Genomic DNA, 20,017 nt, shown 5'->3' on the forward strand with positions numbered 1-20,017 from the left:
AAGAACTTAGGGCGGCCTGGGGGGCAATTGCCTCCCTGCTCCCCGGCCCAGCCCACCCCTGGGTGCTGCAATGTTCACAAATGACTGCAGCTATAAGTCCTATGATAAAATGATACTGAGATATATAATGATCTGTAATGTAGGCAGGGATTCTAAGTTGCCTTGACGATTGCCTGCAAAGATTAAACATGTTTTGGGTTTGTCTGTTTTTTTTTAACAGAAAGGGGAATGTAATTAATTGGAAGAATTTTCAGACACCTTTTGGCATGTTGCATTTTTTTTTTTTTTAAAACCCTCCCAGCTCATCTCAGCTCAACCGAAACTGCTGACATCTTAAGGATAATTGTCCGTTTACTCGAAGGGAGATATTTGGGCACTGTTTATGTGCCTAATTATCTTTTTGTCCTCTCCTGACCCAATTTGTTACTACAGAGTCCCAAAACTAAACTGAGTCTTGGCTGCAAACAAATAAAAGAGGCAAGGTTTCTATTGACACTAGGGCACTAACATAGGAACAAACTGTGTCAAACAGGAGTTGCATTTTATATTTTATTATAATTATTTATTTGACAGCAAAAACCTGGGCAGTACAAATCTTCATGCTTGTAACAATAACATTTCATATTTATTTTTAATACAGGTTGTGAACGCTGCTAATATTACACAGTGTAAACATGCAGCATGAAGAAACAGGAGTTTCTAGTTTGTTTTTTAGTTCCAAAATATTGCTGTGAGGACTGTTTAAAAACAACTATTTGAGTACTGGTCAATGAGTATCTCCGTGTTCCCCTAGAAGCCTTAAAGGGACACTATAGTCTCCAGAACAACTACAGCTTAATCTAGTTGTTCTGGTGATTATAATCATTTTCACGCAAACACTGCCGAGAAAAGGCAGTGTTTATATTTCCTCCTAGGGACACCTCCAGTGGCCACTCCTCAGGTGCTTCAAGGGGCAGTGCTGCACAGTAGGCAGCAAAACCATCTAGTGTCTCCACCCTATGCACGGAGGTGCTGAATTGTCCTCATATCCTTATGTCCTCATGAATTGTCCTCAATCAGCACCTCCTCTGTGAGGAGCCAGCACCTGTAACCCTGCACTTCACCTAGAAATTTTACTGACGAAAGCCAAACTGGGGGCGTAATCTGCAGTCCCCCACTCTTAGCAGTTCTTCCTCAGCTTTATATAGCTATTGCGTGTTTATTGTTATTAGGCATACCTCCATATATTGAGAGGTAGAGGCCAGGTACACTCTCTGGCTAGCCCCATCCAGGTTGCACACCCACAGGGCATTCATAAAGAGCTTGTCCATGGGCTCATTGCTTTCAGTTTACTTTGGTCATACTAGCAGATATTGCACTTTCTGTAGATCAGGCATAGGCAACCTTTGGCACTCCAGATGTTTTGGACTACACCTCCCATGATGCTTTACAAGGATTATTGGCGTAAGAGTATTATGGGGGATGTAGTCCACAACATCTGGAGTGCCGAAGGTTGCCTATCCTGGCTGTAGATGTTTACCTTGTGTCCCCAGAATAAAGGATTGTACCAAATATTCAGGACTGTCTGGCTGAGTTCGGGACAGTTGGGAGTTATGCATTACTCATACTTTGCATAATAATAACCTTACTGGATTCACAGGGAACCTGTGCTCTAAGTGCAGTAAGAGGGGTTCACCATTCCCACAATGTAGACAGTTGTTTGATGTTCATTCATTAATAGAAGGGGTCTCAAAGTCCCTATGAGCTGCCCATTCCCTTACAAAATTGGATGAAGGTGTAAGATCAGTTATAATTATAGAGAGAAGATTCTCCAATACTGCCTACTAACCAAAATAAAGTCTGTGCATTTTCCCATTCCCTCGCCCAACTTGTAGTGACTAATAGGTAAACTGATTGTTACCAATCCAGCCTAGCGTGAAGGTGGAATATAACAAAGTGCAAAGAAATGCTTCCTCGGTGTAATTGAACATAAAAAAAAGAAAACAATTAAATGTATAAATAGAGGTTATAACAAAATGTAAATGTATTTTTTGAGTTCACATATAGTTTTTATGCTAATGTGCACATCTCTGATTTTTTACATCAGTCCTTTGTCGACAAGAATATGAATAAGGGGCCCCTTACTATTCATCACGATTACATCTGATACTGGACGTTTTGAGATGTTGTTTCATTTTTTATGATTGGTTTATTATACAATAAATGATATTTTGTTATACTCTTATATATATGTGTAGAGTATTCTGATTCAGATAAGACTCACCCAGTACATTCAATTGTGGTTTATGGTGGTCATTGTGGTGATCTCGGCGAGATTGGTCATTTTTAAGTTTATTGATATTTTCATCTTGATTGTTATGTAGATCTGCATAATTAATTGGAGCGCTCACATACCAGTTATATAAATAGAGGTTATAGTCTCACAGCTCAAACTTTGGTGCTGGTAAATAAAGCTCCAAAAACAGTGAATATATGAAAAAATAAAATAAAAAATAAAAATGTAACGCGCTCCTTGGGACTTCTGATACACTGGAAGAAACTTGTATGAAAATGCTGTTTAATATCCAGAACAATGAAACGCGGGCCTGGACTAACAAAATATAAGCATATAAGAGAAATGTAAGATCGTACACACACAAACAGTCAAAACAGGAAAGTGACAAAAAACAAAACAAAAGGAAAATCTCTCAGTAAATAGAACGCGTAAAATGAAGCGTCTTCGCATTCTATTTACTGAGTATTTCCCTTTATTTTTTTGGGGTTTCCCTTTCTTGTTGTGACTGTTTGTGGTTACAATATTACCTTCATCTTATACAGTTCAATTTTGCATGTCTTGCCTGGTGTTTTTTTTTATTGTTTCAAGTTAATAAACAGCATTTTTAGACAATTGCCGTCCTGTGCATCAGAAGTCTGCAGGAGAGCGTTACATTTGTCTTTTTTTGTTTTCTGTATAGGGTGAAGGTTGATCCAAATTGCATTTATTATTATGTTATTATTTTTATAGCGCCATCAAATTCCGCAGCGCTTTACAGTGTGTGGACGAACAAACATGTAGTTGTTACCAGAAACCAGACAAGTTGGACACACAGGAACAGAGGGGTTGAGATCCCTGCTCAATGAGCTTACATGCTAGAGGGAGTGGGATAAAGTGACACAAAAGGTAAGAAAAGTATTAGACTAATGACATTTGAAAGAGAGGCATTAAATAGTATGAGGATTGTCATTGCATTGCATAACTGCTAGAACTTTGTGTTAATTACAGGAAACTATAATGTAATTAGTAAGTTGTTAGAAATGTTGGATTCTATGAAGAAATAATGAATTAAAAGATATACTAAGTTTTGACAAGTATGGAAAGTGTAATATTGCCAACAGAGTTAAGATTCTTTGATTGTTTTTGTAATGGAACTAATTACAGTGGATCCAAAATTGACAAGGACAGTGCATAGGTCAGAGAAGCAATGACAAAACTAATGAACCTGTAATTCAACTTTCCATAAAAATCACTACCGAACAGCGCCGCCTAGCGGCTATTATTGAACATACCGTACGTAATAACATGTTTATCTGCAGTGACATCGCCACCTAGTGGAAATATGGTGTACTGCCGTTTGAAGATCAGACGGAAAGGGAAGTAGATTTAAAGAGCTGGTGGCACTTACCAAGAGCTGAGCTCTGCATTTTACTGAAATTAAGCTTTTTATCCTGTGCAGAGATGTCTGAGGCTGCACTGGAGGAGATCTCAGTCCTGTCAGCAATATACTGCGAGGCAGGTGAATTTGAAGTGCTCTCACATTCAGGTGAATGAAATAGTTATATGTTATACAGGCTGCCAATGCCATATGCATGCATATAAATACTTACAGCTTTAAGTTGATTTGGGTTACTCCAGTGGCTTGCTCAGAGTGATGGGAGAGGTATTTCATAGTAGAAGGTAACAGCCCCAGCCTGTCAAAAAATAAATTTATATAACCCTTTAATATCTCTCTCTCTTGCACTTAATTTAGCAAGGCTGTATTTGCAATTAGATAACTATAACACAAAATAATAATAATAATAATAAAAAAAATTATACTGCCTTTGAATGTTTGGTTAGTTTCCTTTTTTTTAAAAATATTAATCTTCCATTACTTATTTTAACCTCTATTGTATTTTTATTCTTCCATCTTAATTTATTCATCCATTTCGCCTGGAAGCCAGTAAGTATTTGCAGAAAAAAATTGCAAGAAAGCATAGCGGACCTCCCTACGGTCTGTCTTGACTTGGACCCCTGTGAAGCATTCTAGGCACACCAGAAAAATTCCAGTGCAATACAAGCACGTCATGTGAGAGTACTGCATTGCTCAACTGGATTGGTTTGTAGGGCTGCCTGAACCGGTTCATAAATATTGGGCTGAAGCACCCATTACCTGCCCTCTGACCATCACTTTCAGTCCTGCTTTCCGCATGACTCAGAGGTATGGGAACAGACCTGTGGGATTTATTTGTGGAAGTCTCAATACATCCTAGCCAGAATTGCTATATATAATTAAAGGGACACTCCAGGCACCCAGACCACTTCTGCCCATTGGAGTGGTCTGGGTGCCAACTCCCACTACCCTTAACCCTGCAACTGTAAATATTGCAGTTTTCATAAACTGCAATATTTACATTGCAGGGTTAACTCCTCCTCTAGTGGCTGTCTATCAGACAGCCACTAGAGGGCACTTCCTGGTCTATAGCACAGGTTTTCTGTGCTATAGCGTCGCTGGACGTCCTCAACGCTATGTGAGGACCTCCAGTGTCGCTAAAATCGCCATAGGAAAGCATTGAAAGCATTTTCAATGCTTTCCTATAGGGAGGTCTAATGCCGCGCATGCACATTAGGTCTCAACACGCTGGCGGCCGTGCATGTGCAATTGGTCTCATCAGCCGGCAGGGAGGAGCATGGGCGGAACCTAAACCACCGCCGAGGGACATCGGCGGTGGTCTCAGGTAAGCCACTGAAGAGGTTTTCACCCCTTTAGAAACATGGGATGGGGGGTGGGAGGGAGAGGGGACCTGCACGTCCAGGAAAACGGATTGTTTTCCTGGCACTGGAGTGTCCCTTTAATCTGGGAACATCTGGAGACAAAAATCCTGTAATCTTCACCAAATCTTGCCTTGCCTGTGCCCACCTGGTATATAAGAGATACACAGGTCCTGTTTGCACTCTCAACCTTTGCGATCCTTGGTATTTCACCATTGGAATAAAGCAAGTTTTCAAATGTAGTTTTAAACGAACATTCAAGGCACCATAACCACTCTGATTTATATAAGTGGTTATGGTAATAGGCCACTGAACCTGCAGCCATTTTGTTCTAATTTACATTTTTTAGATGCATAAATTGTTATTGGTAAGTGGCCTAAAGTTTCTCAGAACTACCGTGCTCCTGGCCACAACCTCACTCCTAATTAAGTGTCCCCCTTCATTTGAAATGTTGGTATTCCTCAGAGTATCATTTAATAACCCAGAGTAGGGTTTGCATAAACCTTTTTATTCTTATTTGCAATATGACACTGCAACAAACACTGTTACATTGCAAAAAAAAATGACAAACAACAAGCAAACGAGTTTTATTTCTGGGATGAAGCAATCCAAATGCTATATAGTTTGACGGTGACACTAAGCTATTTTATATATATTTTTTTATAGTTTTATAGGCTTTTTCTTCTTCCCTTCTTTCATATTTGAATTTTGGCCACGTTTGCATTTTATGTTAATCCATTAGAGATTTTCCATTCTGAATGTTCTTAACAAATATGCTGATAAAGACACATTAACAAAAAAAATGTCATCACATTTTTATGAGGTCTGTCTTTATTAGAACAATAAATGTCAACAGAATGATAATTCACGTGTTTCTTTCAAACAATGATATTATACTATAAGAGATGTTTCGTGCTTTGTAATGTACAAAAACAGAAATGAGTCTTTAATATGTCTATATAACGTGACCCTTCTACTGCTAGACATGTGGCACTTTTTTTCAGAGTGGTCTATCTATCTATCTACCTTTTAGACAAAACTCAGTAAGTCTACCACTCATACTAAATATGACAAACCAAATAATATATATACCAAGGTGCTACATGCACAGTGCAGAAAGTATATTCCAATACAAAAATGAGAGCACTCACTGGATTACAATATTCAAAATTGTGTGTTACATGTTGCAAAGATGATCAACGTTTCGACCTTTCGGTCTTTATCAAGATCCAAAAGGTCAAAATGTTGATCATCTTTGCTACATTTAACACACGATTTTGAATTTTGTAATCCAGTGAGTTCTCTCATTTGTGTGTGTGTGTGTGTGTGTGTTGCAGATATGCCATATCTTTAGAATTTAAATGTAGTGCATTTTATTGCGTAGATTTTTGATGGCAAACCTACGGCACACGTGTATAGTGGAGCTGTTGGTTCTGGAGGGATGAGTACTAAATTGCTTGATGCATTTTGACATTAAGTAAGTAACATAATTCTGGTGTTGGTATTATCGCACTTCAAGAACTTAAGGGGTAAAGAAATCGGCAGCAGACTGGTAGGGATTACCTTACAGTGCGCTGTAGTGGTTATAGTGTTTAAATATTAATTTAATAGTAACATCTATTTCCCAGAAACGTTCCATTTAGAACGTGTGCTTATTGTACTTGGTGTGCGTTAAAGAGGCTGTATAAGTCAAGAGCCCGCAAAGTAGTATACTTTGAGCCTTGTGCACTTATTCTGTGTCTAACTGTTTACAAGTAGCTTGACAAAAAATTAGGGGTCCCCTAGGCTCTCTTGGTTCGCCTCCTTGTTTGAGCATTACTGGTATGCTTGTAATACATCAAGACAAGAACATAACTGCTGATGGAGCTATTAAAGAAATAAGCTAGCCGTGTAATGTAATGAGATACTTGTGCAGCTGACACTCATTCATGGGTAAATAAAATGTATCTAAAGTATACAAAAGACGCATATTTCATACGTGAAAACAAGAGAAATCTCAATGTATCCATCCTGGTAGAATATTTTATAAATAAATAAATTATGCTCCTAGCATTCTTATTTTTTATTACTATGAATATTGTGTCTACTGTCCTGTGGTTTTGTGTTAACGTGATGGGTACTGATAAGCAAGATATTATGTGTTTAATAACTGATTTTAATTGAACCGTAATTTGGTGTTTTCCACTTTTGTGTGAGAATTACATTGAAGAAGCACTGGGGGACGGGGGGACGGGGGAGGAGTTGGAGATTAATCCATGCTCCTGTAGTGAGCTGTAGGAGAGTTTATCGTATGCCTGACGGTTATTTCTACTTTTATTTTCCTTTCCTTTAGATACATTTTACTGTATCAGTGTTTTCTTCATGTTTGAATGGCAGTATAAGGCTGATGTCAATATTGCTTTGCCAGGTTTTCCCCAACTGTCTGTTGGAAAACGTTGTAAAACCACATTAACATTGAATAGGCAATATTTCCTTTAGTTTCCAAAAATGAGCGTTTTTTTTTATGACCATCGAAAAACTACCAATCACAACACTCTCTTTAATTTAGTTTTTTCTGGATATTTTTTTTACTATTTTGTGGTTGAAACGGCTCGGAACGTAAAATCCACGGCTGAGTCTACCTAAATGACTGACTGAAGTTCATGACCACGAAATGGAAGTGTACTTACAGTGCTCTGTAAAGAATTACACGCTCGGCGGAATAAAGGGACGGGGGTCAGTGACTTGAAATTAAAGTGAGGATAGCAGTATGACACATACTTCAGTATGACAAAATAGCAGTACAATTCAGCAAAAAGGGTCACAAATCAGATGAACTAAGCAATTGTTATAACACAAAAGCTTCTGGCTTGGCTTACTGAATATTGTTAGAAAACAGTTCCCCGCTACTGTCTGTTTGTTACTATTTGCGAAGGTGAAATAAACTACACAAAGAATCAGGACTTCCTATCGTTCGGCTTTATTGTATATTGTGCAATGTACGTGTGCGCTAGAACATGACAGATTTTTACATAGATCTTCAACCTAAACACACTTCTAAGGGAGTGAATTAACTAGCGTCTACTGTAGAAGAATTAGAGTTTTCTTAAGACTAGCTAATGAAATGTCTCTTACAGCCTCAACAGTTACATTCGGAGGTGGCTCTGTTTGCTTTGTTGACTAATAACCTAATAGAAATGCTGATAAAAGTAGCTCATTTTGATGGGTAAATACATTTCACATAGCATCTCTCTAGTGGGTACTAGTGATGATTTGTTGTGTGTGTATATATAGCTATGTGATGGTGTGCATGCTTGTCTTTGTATGTATTAATAAAATATAACTCTCCTACCTTGTGTATGTATCCTCCATATTTTAATGCTATAACCATACTCCTCTCTTCATTATACCAGTCCATGCTATCTTCTCTTCCTTTTTATTACATCACTACTTTTTTTCTCATAAGTCTATTACATTTTCTTTATATGCCGGAGTCCTGTTTCCTTTCGTCAACCACCCCTTTTATTTCCTTAGTCTATACCAAGGGTAGGCAACCTTCGGCATTCCTGATGGTTTGGACTATACCTCCCATGATGCTTTGCCAACATTTTATGGTTGCAAGAGTATTATGGGAGGTGTAGTCCACAACATCTGGAGAACCGAAGGTTGCCTGCCCCTGGATACAATGAACCCCTGTTCTCCACTCTCTCTGTGCTATTTACATTCACTTTGGCTTCTTCCATGGTAATTCTAATTTTCTTTACAAATTTAATACCATTTCCCCATCCTCTCCTCTAATCCCACTCACTAACGCTTCATGATCTACTTAATCACACACATTCACTGACCCATGAAGACACACACATGCATTCATGCTAGCACATTGAGCCGTGCAGACACACATTGAGCCATGCAGACACACACACACACACACACACTACAGCTCCCATGATGCCTTGCCAGCTTTAAGGCTTGGTAAAGCACCACAGTACCTTAAGGTTTCAAAGGCATCATGGGAGTTGTAGTACTACAGCATCTATGGACTCAGCGGTGGCTACTCTGCTTTTGTACCAGGAATGTGGAGGCGGAGAGGGGTGCTGTGTGGAACAAGTCCTGGGCCAAGGAAGCTGTTTGAGGTGCTGGAAGAGAGGTAAAAGGAGGCCAGGGTCACCTGTTTGCTGATCTAGACTAGCATGAAGTAAGGGAAGCACTGCCTGCAGCATAGCTTCCTGTCTCTTCATGCACAGCGTTGGGCCCCCATGGTTGGAGAATGGACTGCCCCATTAGGGAGATTTATTTTTCTCCCTACTGACTATGCCGCCCCTTTCCTTACTACCACCCCAAAGCCATGGCCTTGTTAGCTTTGTGGGTAATCAGACCTATCTAAAATACTCTAATATGAGTTTACTTTATATATGAGTCTAGATAAATGGGAACGTTTGCTTGTGAGAAACTAGATGAAGTATATCATTTATAGTCATAACGTTTGTAAATAGACAGACTGGCAGGTGTGAGTAGACCGCAGTTCTCCTCAATACAAAATCCCAGATAATCTCTGTAATCCTCAATTTATATTAAAGAAAAAGTGGATGGCAGTAAGACTGATTGCAGGCGATGAATGCAATCGGCTATCTACAAATGTAGTTTGTTTCTTGATTTATGACTGTCCGATTACAGCATTGTAAGTGGTTGAAAAATAGTTGCCATGTTTTGCAGAAACTGGAATAACGATAATAATTCAGACCAGTGCACGAAGGACGACAGACCTGGAAATTAATCTCCGGTTTGTATTTGATCTGCCACCTTCATATCCATCCTGCCTACCAAACCTTTCTATCAGCTCCCAAGGACTTACACGGGCTCAGTGCAAAACCCTAAGAGATAAAGTACTGGAAAAAGCAAATATACATCTCTCAGAACCCATGATACATGAACTTATACTGTGGACCCAGCAGCATTTCAACAATTTCATTGAGGTACCTGAAACATCTGTCTTGGATGTACAACAACCTCCATCAGTAGACGTAGTGACAGACGAAGGGATCTGGACAATGCTTTTGCATTTAGATCACATGAGGGCAAAGAACAAATATATCAAAACTGTAGAAAAATGGGCGACTGACTTGGAGTTGTGTGGAAGATTGATGTTCATGGGCAAGATAATTTTGATCCTTCTTCAAGGAGACAGAAGCAGCATAAAGGTTAGTGGTTAAATGGAATATTGATCCTGAAAGAGTTAATATGGACAACACAACATCTTGGAACACTAATTCTTTTACCTGTATTTATGAATTTAATTATTTTACCAAACCATTCAATTATTATTTTTTTCAACAGTTATTGAATTGTTTGTGATGTGCCACAATTTTTTTTTTTTACTTAATAAACATTTTATTAATTTGCAAATATTGCCATATTATAATGTTTCAAGTTTAAACACTTATTTATTTTAAAGGGTACCTGTCGTGCCCCAAACTATTTATGCTCTTTTGAAAGAACATAACATTCTATCTATGTGTTGTGCTAGCAGATTTGCTCACAAATGTATAGATTGGGAGAAAAACCCATGCAAAAATAGGTATTTCTCCCACCTCTCAGGCATATCTTTGGCATAGTCTCTATGCCAACAATTTGACTGACAAGGGTGAGGAGAAAAGACCTCCCACAGGTGTTCCTTCTGGTTTCCCAAGCATAGCAACTACAGCGCATGTACTGTGGTTGTTGTACAAGCTGATAGTGCTGGTTAAGGAGTATAGGATTAGAGTGTCTGACGTCACTCCATTCAGATGCCAGCATGCTGACAACTAAGCCAGCATGTCGGTGTCACACAGGCGGTTTGCCCTGCTTGGTGAAGCATCCCCAAACAGGGTAAATCACAGAAAACTGGAATAGGAATGGAGGATAGACCGGATGTGGGTGTTAAACAAAGAGTGACACCTACGATGCGCATAAGATGGCGGAGCGGAAATGGTGGGGGAGTATATCTTGATATTTTTCATTAAATACAAATGTATCTCTGTGATACATGATGTATTCAGCATGGGCGTCCGCAGGAATTTTTCCAGGGGGGGGCATAATTGTAATGACATCTATGCTTGGCCCCTTTTTGACAGTGTCATGAAGGGGAGGAGCATAGTCATTATCACATAAAGCCAGGGTGAATAGCGTTTTCACAACTATGGTGTCAGGAATACATGTTTGTATTCCTGACACTATAGTGTTCCTTTAAGCAAATTAAAGGAACATTCTGGTCACCATAACAACTTCATCTAAATGAAAATGCTATGATGCCAGGAAGCCCCTGGGTGCTCTCTTTCCTTTAAGGGGTTAAACTGCTCTCAAATGGTTTAACCCCAAAGTCTTCCTCCAGCTCCAGGTCGCTCAGTGGTATTCAACATCTGAAACAGAGTGTCAGGAAGTGAAGATTGACGTCAAGCATGGGTGCCACTGACTGGCTAGAGTTGACAGTTGACGTTTTTTTAACTTTTTTTATGAATGGGAGCTAGTGATTGGCTTAGAGGGCCAGCTGACCGCTCTAGCCAATCAGCGACACCCTTACCCAGCGGCACTCTGTGCTTCCTGACACTCAGTAAATAACAGTGAACACATTAACACTGATATTTTTTTACCTGGGGAGATGAGAAGGTCCAAAGTTTCCCTGCCAGGCCTAGGTACCAAAGCCTTATGATGTGGTGTCCAGAATAAAGTGGAGGGTTCACTTCATTTGTCCTTCCTGCTCCAATCTCCTTTTCTTCTCCTTCATTTGACAGTCTTCTTTTTCTTCTATATTTGGCTCCTTCTGCTCCTTTACCTTTCTGCTTATTTTGCGCCCTTCTGATTCCTTTCTGCTCCTTGCAGACCCTTTCTGCTCCTTCTCCTACTTTAGCTTTGTGCTCCTTGCTGTCCCTTTCTGCTCCTTCACCTTTGTGCTCCTTCTGTCCCTTTCTGCTCCTTGCAGACTCTTCATTTAGGCTGCACCCACACTCCCCATGCCTCACTTCCCTAATCTATAAGCTGCCCCCCCCATGCCTCACCTATAAGCTGTCCCCCCATGCCTCACTTGCCACACCTATAAGCTGCCCCCCATGACTCACTTATAAGCTGCACCCCCATGCCTCACTCCTCACCTATAAGCTGCCCCGCCGCCATGCCTCACCTATAAGCTGCCCCCCACTTGCCTCACCTATAAGCTGCCCCCACATGCCTCACCTATAGGCTGCCCCCCCACATCATGCCTCACCTATAGGCTGACCCCCCACCACATGCCTCACCTATAGGCTGACCCCCCCACCACATGCCTCACCTATAGGCTGACCCCCCACCATATGCCTCACCTATAGGCTGACCCCCCACCACATGCCTCACCTATAGGCTGACCCCCCACCACATGCCTCACCTATAGGCTGACCCCCCCACCACATGCCTCACCTATAGGCTGACCCATCCACCACATGCCTCACCTATAGGCTGACCCATCCACCACATGCCTCACCTATAGGCTGACCCCCCCACCACATGCCTCACCTATAGGCTGACCCCCCACCACATGCCTCACCTATAGGCTGACCCCCCACCACATGCCTCACCTATAGGCTGACCCCCCCACCACATGCCTCACCTATAGGCTGACCCCCCACCATATGCCTCACCTATAGGCTGACCCCCCACCACATGCCTCACCTATAGGCTGACCCCCCACCACATGCCTCACCTATAGGCTGACCCCCCCACCACATGCCTCACCTATAGGCTGACCCATCCACCACATGCCTCACCTATAGGCTGACCCATCCACCACATGCCTCACCTATAGGCTGACCCCCCCACCACATGCCTCACCTATAGGCTGACCCCCCACCACATGCCTCACCTATAGGCTGACCCCCCACCACATGCCTCACCTATAGGCTGACCCCCCCACCACATGCCTCACCTATAGGCTGACCCCCCCATCCCTCACTCCCCTAATCTATAGGCTATTTTAAACCCCCCATCCCATCCCTCACTTACCTGATCTGTAGGCTGTCTCTGGCTGCATGTGTTGCTCCCCTGCGGTTTCAATCAGCAGAAAGAAGCAGGGACAGATGCAGCTTCACACGAAAAATAGCAGCACAAGCTGAAAAATCCAGGGGGGGGCAAGTGCCCCCCCTGCGGACGCCCATGGTATTCGGTGTATTCTGAGCTGATTTTAAAGTGTTTTTTCTTTTTTTTTTTTTTTTTTATCACAGATTCACTTTCAAACACAGTGCTTTAATGTAATAATAATTCAATAAATAAGCATATAACAGTTAAATTAATTACTATTAGGACGACTATATGTTAATATAGTGGGTTTGGTGCATAGATGCTGTCCTTGTTTCAGACATTGGAAACATTGCTGTTTCTGAGAAATTACAATATCTACATTTGTCGGAGAACATTCATCTAGTGGTTGTAAAGCTGACCGCTGCTAGAGTCACTTCCTCCATAATACCTTCATGTAGCTAGTTTGATACTATAAGTCCGGAGCTCTTGAGAACCGTTACACCAAGTCTCCACCAGGCACTGAGTGCACACCAGAAGCTCTCCAAACTGGTCCACCAGGGATAGGCATGCCCCTTCTCCTTGGCACAAGGTAACAAGAGGGAGGGAGGAATACACTGCATTTTGATTTATTAACATATAATAATATTAATAATTATTAAGAATATCTACATTAAGTATTCTCTGCTACCAGTATACTGCAATACATTTCTTTTCTAGCAATAAAAAAAATCACATTTTCTTATTATTTTTATAGTAATAAAATATAAACTGTTACCGCAAGTCCCAATCTCACCCTGTCCCACACAGAAACCACTCCTTGCACACACTACACATACATACTGCATCCCCTACACACTAGTGATGCTACTGCCTTTAAATATCCTTTTTTGACATCCAAATGTTTTTCCATAAGTCGGATATGGAGATTTGCACATTATAACAAAAAGTTTGTAAGGATGTCTGCTGTAACTTTTTTCAGATGTGTATTAAAGTAGTTTAGTAGATTATACATATTTTGTTTGTTATGTTTTCTATAGTTATTAAAATGCATATGATTTGTGTATATGTTATTCGGATCTGTGCAATCTATTAACTAAAGTGAGATGGGTATTTTTGTCTTTACCAAACTGGCTTCTTTGACCTAAATGTTCCCTTTTAATTACTCACATAAACTTGCTGTGTAGTGAATTAACCCTTTATTTTCTGAAAATCGAGATTTGTAATCCTAGTTGTATTGAAGATTTTATGTTCTATAAAATGAATGTGACATCTTTCAAGGCAACAGTTTTAACTAAAATACTCCGCTGCTCACCTACTGAGTTAAATAGTTTTTTGCCATCATCTTCTAGAAAACACTGATTGCTGCAAATGCAGCCCAACATAACGACTTTATCTGCCTGATTTATTCGTAGTTCTGCATCACAGATAAAATCAGTGTTCTTTAAATCTGCCCATGTTTGCGCATATTTATTCACTAAGCGTGGTTGCTGGTTAATAGAGCTGAACTGATGAGAACAGCTATTGACTTGAATTCAAATTTAATATCAGGTGTATTTATTTGTAAATAGGACTCTTGGAAGTGCAAGTAGTTTTTTTTCAGCACATCTTAGACTGGCACTAGCCTAAATAATAATTCTTCAGCCTGTTTAAACCAATGGCCCATTTTCCGAGTAGATTTAACACATAGGGGCATCCCTCCCAATTGGCCCTGTTTAGGACTACAGTGCCCTTTTTAAATGCCTTTCCTAATTCTCCTTTAAACTATTATGAAAGTGATTAAACTGTCTATGTTTATCTTACGCTAAATTCCATTTTCAATCACTTAAACTGTTATGACGTCGTTTAAAACAGGCCTCCTAACCATCCAGTTTTCAGTGAGACAGACCCGATTTCAGGATCCTGTCGCAACACCAGTCAGCTGTCCCCAAAAAGTATAGCGCAAGTGCATCATTATACTAACTGAACTCAGGACACCAGGACCTTGCAGGGAGCACTGGAACAGTCATGCCAGGCTGACCTGCCATTTCTTCGGGTGGGACTGCCCTTTTCCTTTGGGTGGCACCAGTGATGTGATTTTACACAATCAGAAAAAGCAGAAAATACAAATATTAGACAATAGGAGTAAAAACTATAGTTGACATAAAAAACATTTAAGGCTACTTTAAAAAAAAAAAAAAAAAAAGGGGGATACCTCATGTTCCCTATTCAGACTCAGGGCCTGCTGCAATAAGAAAATACTGCTCATAAACCAGCATTAAATCCAGTACTTCTGTAAGGAAAGCCTTCAATTCCTTTATCTGCTCTGATTGAGCTCTCAAAGTGAGTAAGGAAGAGGTCCTGGTTGTTTTACTAAATCGTATGGAGGATGAAACCTAGCACCTTCATAAAAATGCCAGTTTCTTTTGAGCAAGCTGAAGTACTATCGGGGTCCGAGATGTTCCTTTAAGCCAGTGTGCCCATGATCTGCTAATATTGGAAGCTTTTTTTTTTCTTTATAGATTCATTAATTTATTTATTTATAAAATATTTTACCAGAATGGATACATTGAGACTCGTTTTCAAGAATGTCCTGGGTCTTTGTCCACAAAACATTGCATTGTTACAATAGGATACAATATTACAAAAATACAATATACAAACTACATACATACACACATAAATTTAATACATAACAGTTATTCCATAATTGCGGTGCTCTGTAGGAAAAGGAGGATCGGGCTGCTTTCTTTTTGTATTGTGGTATGCTAAATATCGTGCTAGTACTGGATCGGAGGTTATAGGAGGTGGGAACAGCCCTGGAGAGCATTCTACTCAGGAAGGGTGGAAGCTTCCCAGAAATGCTCTTATGCTACACAATTTTGGGAGGCAGCTCTGTTTCCTTGGTAAACCATGTCTGTTTATTTTAGAAATATAGGAATATACTGTGGGGATATTTATGGGATAATAATAGTAAACAGTTGAGAATTGCCCACTATTTCAATTCTCAGATCCCAAAGATCGTTATCGTGTAAGTGAAATGTATTCCATATAAATAAAATCACAATTTGTTATAAAAATAGATACAATTTATTGTGACAAATTAAATAATAATAATATGTAACATGCGTGATAATAATCAATGAATATCTAGTATAACATGGTATGCAATACGCATTCCAATGGTTAACACAGCCAATTGTCAAGAAGATTTATGATGGGCTTCACAGAGAAACGAAAGTGAAACTTACACACAGACACAGAGCTTGCAGCTTAAGGCCATAAAACTTTAGCTGAGAGTTAGAATAACCCTTCCCATGCTGGCTAGACCTCCTAGGTAATTAAGACCTATTCTCATGTAATTTGAAGTAAAATAACATTTAAACCAGCTCATTAGTCATTTCCTGGAACCATCCAATAAGAGTAATCTACCATGTTCTATAAGCAGAATTTTAACTTGCCTAAACAGATATTTTATCTTATTTTAGGGCAAATCAATACACGATATGCTAACATGTGATAGATCGCATAAATACATAATTATTCTTTTCCCATCTGCAGAATGGGATGGTTATAACTATATACTTATTAGTTAACTAAGATTTCTAAATATCAAAATCTGATCGTGATTTATCCAGTCATATATCATGCTATTAGAAAATGTTAATTAATTTAGATTAAATGAAACCAGTATAATTACCAGTTGAGTAGATATTTTCATCAGATTAGTAGGTAGTCTCAGGAACTGAATGGATGTGTGATTGGTGTGTAAGAAATTCGGAGTGCCCTGAAGTGGATATCTGTCATGGATTTCTCTGCATTGCCCCCGACTGCTCACCTCTTTGCTTCCTTTTCATACCTTTCTCTTCCCTTTGTCTTAACTTTTTAAAGGGAAAATTCACTAGGTGATAGACCAATAGAAAGCTGGAAGTGTGGTTACCTTCCAGATAGCAATTTAAGTATTTGGTCTATAGAGGGCAGCCTCGTCCCACTAAACATTCCTATCCAGGAAAGAGTTAACTTTTCTTGGTGGCTATTTTGACGTAATTTAGCTTATCTTTATGGTTATTTATAATTTAAGTTTTCTGTCAGTTCAAAGAGTTTCTTTGGGCTTTCTTCAGACTATGTGTCTGGCAAATCTGCTATAATTTCTAATATGACAGTTCGTAAACTAAGTATGACCCTTAAATTACAATGGAACGTTATACAATATAGAAAGTAAAATTAAATTATTTAATCTTCTCTGTCACAAATGTCTGGGTTTAGAATTAATTATATTCCATTAGCATTTAGACAGTCTGTCCATCCCCCGTTCTCATTTCTTATCAATTTGGTTTGTATATACTAAGCATTCCTTAGCTTCTGGCAAAGTGGTTAGTTTTAAAGAAGGGATAGAAATCTTGTGTCTTTTGTTAGCTTGAAAATAACAAAATGGAGTCTGCTCTGTTCAGAGTGACTCTGACAATATACATTTTAATTTCTATCGTAGCACAAAATGTCTGCCGATATACCCTGACAATACATGATTTATATGTTTAATATGATTGATCCTTTAGGAATATTTAGTTCTCCAGAAAACCTGCAAAGTAGATGTTGATTCGAGTGGAAAGAAATGCAAGGAGAGAATGATCAGAATCCTGTGGGAATCTAGATTACCCAAGGAAAAAAAAAGGTATAATTCATTATTGTTCACAAAATATATACAAAATACAGTTTTCACTCATCTGAAAAAATGAAAAGATAACCAACACTTTTTTTTTTTAAATATATATATATTTTTTTTTAGGTTTTCTGCGTTTGAAGTTAAAGAATATTCCTCAATGCTTGGTTTGCAAACTGAATTTGAAACGGCAGGTTTGAAGACAGTTTTCACAGAATTTGTACAAACACTTTTTTAATAAAAACTCTCAGTAGTGGAAAGACTTATATATTTTTTTTTATTTAAGGGATGTCCACTTTTTTTTTTCTGAAGCATTTAACAAATTACACAAAACCAGATTTTTATTGCCAATGCTTACTAAGAATAACCCAGGAGGAGTGGAGGCTGGAGACTGAGAGACTCTTGGTACCTCCCCACATTGATGGACCGGCCACGAGGGTGACGTCGTGACTCCTGTCACCGATGATGCCAATAATGGACACCAGTGTGGGGAAGTATGCACAACTCCAATTCCTTTAAGAGACACACACTCTCTAGCCTCCACCCTGCTGCGGAAGTGCTGTCTTCGAGGTTCTAGTGCCTGTACACAGCACAAGTGTGTCTAATGATACGCTTGTTCTCTGGTTTCACAAGATACAAGACACTAGGGAACATAATTGGAAAGGCAGGGATGGATCCCAAAATTGGAATTGTCCTGCCAGAATCAGGGGCTCAGTATTGTGTACATACGTGCGAGTATGTTATATAGATAAACATACATAGTACAGCTCTCTCTATTCAAAACTTCTCTAATTTTTATAACCCACCTATCTTAGATTAAATATTCCAATCATGCCCCTATTTCCATTTTTAACACATTTCCCCTCAGTATAGACCTTTTGGGGCCCTAAATACGGTCCAAATGTTTGAATTTAAATTATTTATTTTATTTTTTAAATATTTTTATTTATCCCATTCACTTACACTTTTATTTTTTTTAAAAAAAGGGTGCACACTGACAATTTCCACACAGGATTAATTTCTCTTCATTAATTATTTGACTCTTATAATTGGAATCATTTGTGTTTGTATTCACTAGTCCCTTAGTGCCAGCATGCTGAGTTTAGCTCTGATCTGTCTAATCCTCGTCACAACATTCTATGTTCCATATTTAGACTAGTTGTCTCCACTCCCTGTAACATACTCTGCCGCTGTGGAGTGAGACCGGTTGTCTCCACTCCCAATAACTCACTCGGCCGCTGGGGAGTGAGATCGACTATCTCCACTTCCAATGACTTTCACTGTCACTGGGGATGGAGGACGATGCGCTCCTCTCCCTGGAATGTGCACTGCCACTGGGGAGTGAGATTGGTTGTCTCCACTCCCTGTCTCTATCGCTGCTGGCGATAGAGACCGACTGTCTCCACTCCCAATAACTTGCACTGCCACTGGGGAGGAAGGACGATCTGCTTCTCTCCCTGGATCATATTCTGCCGCTGGGGAGTGAGACTGGTTGTCTCCACTCCCTGTAACATACTCTGCTGCTGGGGGACAGAGACTGACTGTCTCTTCTCCCTGGACTGCACACTGCCGCTGGGGAGTGAGACCCGTTGTCTCTACTCCCAATAACTTGCACTGCCGCTGAGGAGGAAGGACGACACGCTTCTCTCCCTGGATCATACTCTGCCGCTGGTGCGGGGTTATCAGCCACCGTGCCAACTCTCTTGCCTGCTCTGCTTTGCGCTGAAGGTACCCGGCCACTATATTCCTTGTATTCTTTTCTCAGAGGAGTTGGGTCCATAGAAAACTAGCAGCCCCTTCAGCATATTGTCAAACTCGGCCTAAGTTTAGCTGGGTGCCATGCTTGTTCAGCTCTGAGGAAAGCTAGTTCCTCTTGAGAAAATGTGCAGGGGTCCCAGGGGTGTCCTGGATGTTTCCCCCAAGGCTAGGAAGCCATCCCAAAGCTGCCACCATTTTTAGCAGAGCTCCCTGTCCCCCTGCTGGGTACCTCCGCCAAAGACCTCTTCCTAGCTGGAACAGGGGAAAACCTCAGCGCTTCTGCCCCAGTGGCTGTGGCTTGACTGGGGTCCTCCTGGAGCAGGATAGTGTGTCACGAACGCACCCTACTTCAAAAGTGTGGTGGTGGAAGGGTTAAAGTTCACTATTTGTGTGCACCGGAAATAATGATAAAATCCCCCTTAACATCACCCACACTTAAGCATAATATAATTATTACTATTTTAATGCTGACATCACCGAGACACTTTATAAATGTGATGCCTTTATAATAAAAACCCACCAAATGGCTAAGCAATTGTAAGCAATTGCAAACACTAATTAGTCTCTTCAGGTAATGTGACTCTTTACCAGACAAAGGCAGAAATAAAGGA

General features: G+C 40.0%; 1 protein-coding gene across 1 annotated transcript; it reads left to right on the plus strand.

Annotated features, from left to right (window-relative positions):
• The first annotated feature begins 3,629 nt into the window (after nucleotides 1–3,629).
• Nucleotides 3,630–17,896, plus strand: RWDD3 (RWD domain containing 3). Its single transcript, XM_063427305.1, has 4 exons — nucleotides 3,630–3,800; nucleotides 9,704–10,188; nucleotides 17,545–17,660; nucleotides 17,775–17,896. The coding sequence occupies exons 1-4, from the start codon at nucleotides 3,716–3,718 to the stop codon at nucleotides 17,884–17,886; spliced, it is 798 nt and encodes a 265-aa protein (XP_063283375.1). The 5' UTR covers nucleotides 3,630–3,715; the 3' UTR covers nucleotides 17,887–17,896.
• Nucleotides 17,897–20,017: the final 2,121 nt, after the last annotated feature.

Source organism: Pelobates fuscus, chromosome 7 (assembly GCF_036172605.1).
Source record: "Pelobates fuscus isolate aPelFus1 chromosome 7, aPelFus1.pri, whole genome shotgun sequence".
Taxonomy (NCBI): domain Eukaryota; kingdom Metazoa; phylum Chordata; class Amphibia; order Anura; family Pelobatidae; genus Pelobates; species Pelobates fuscus.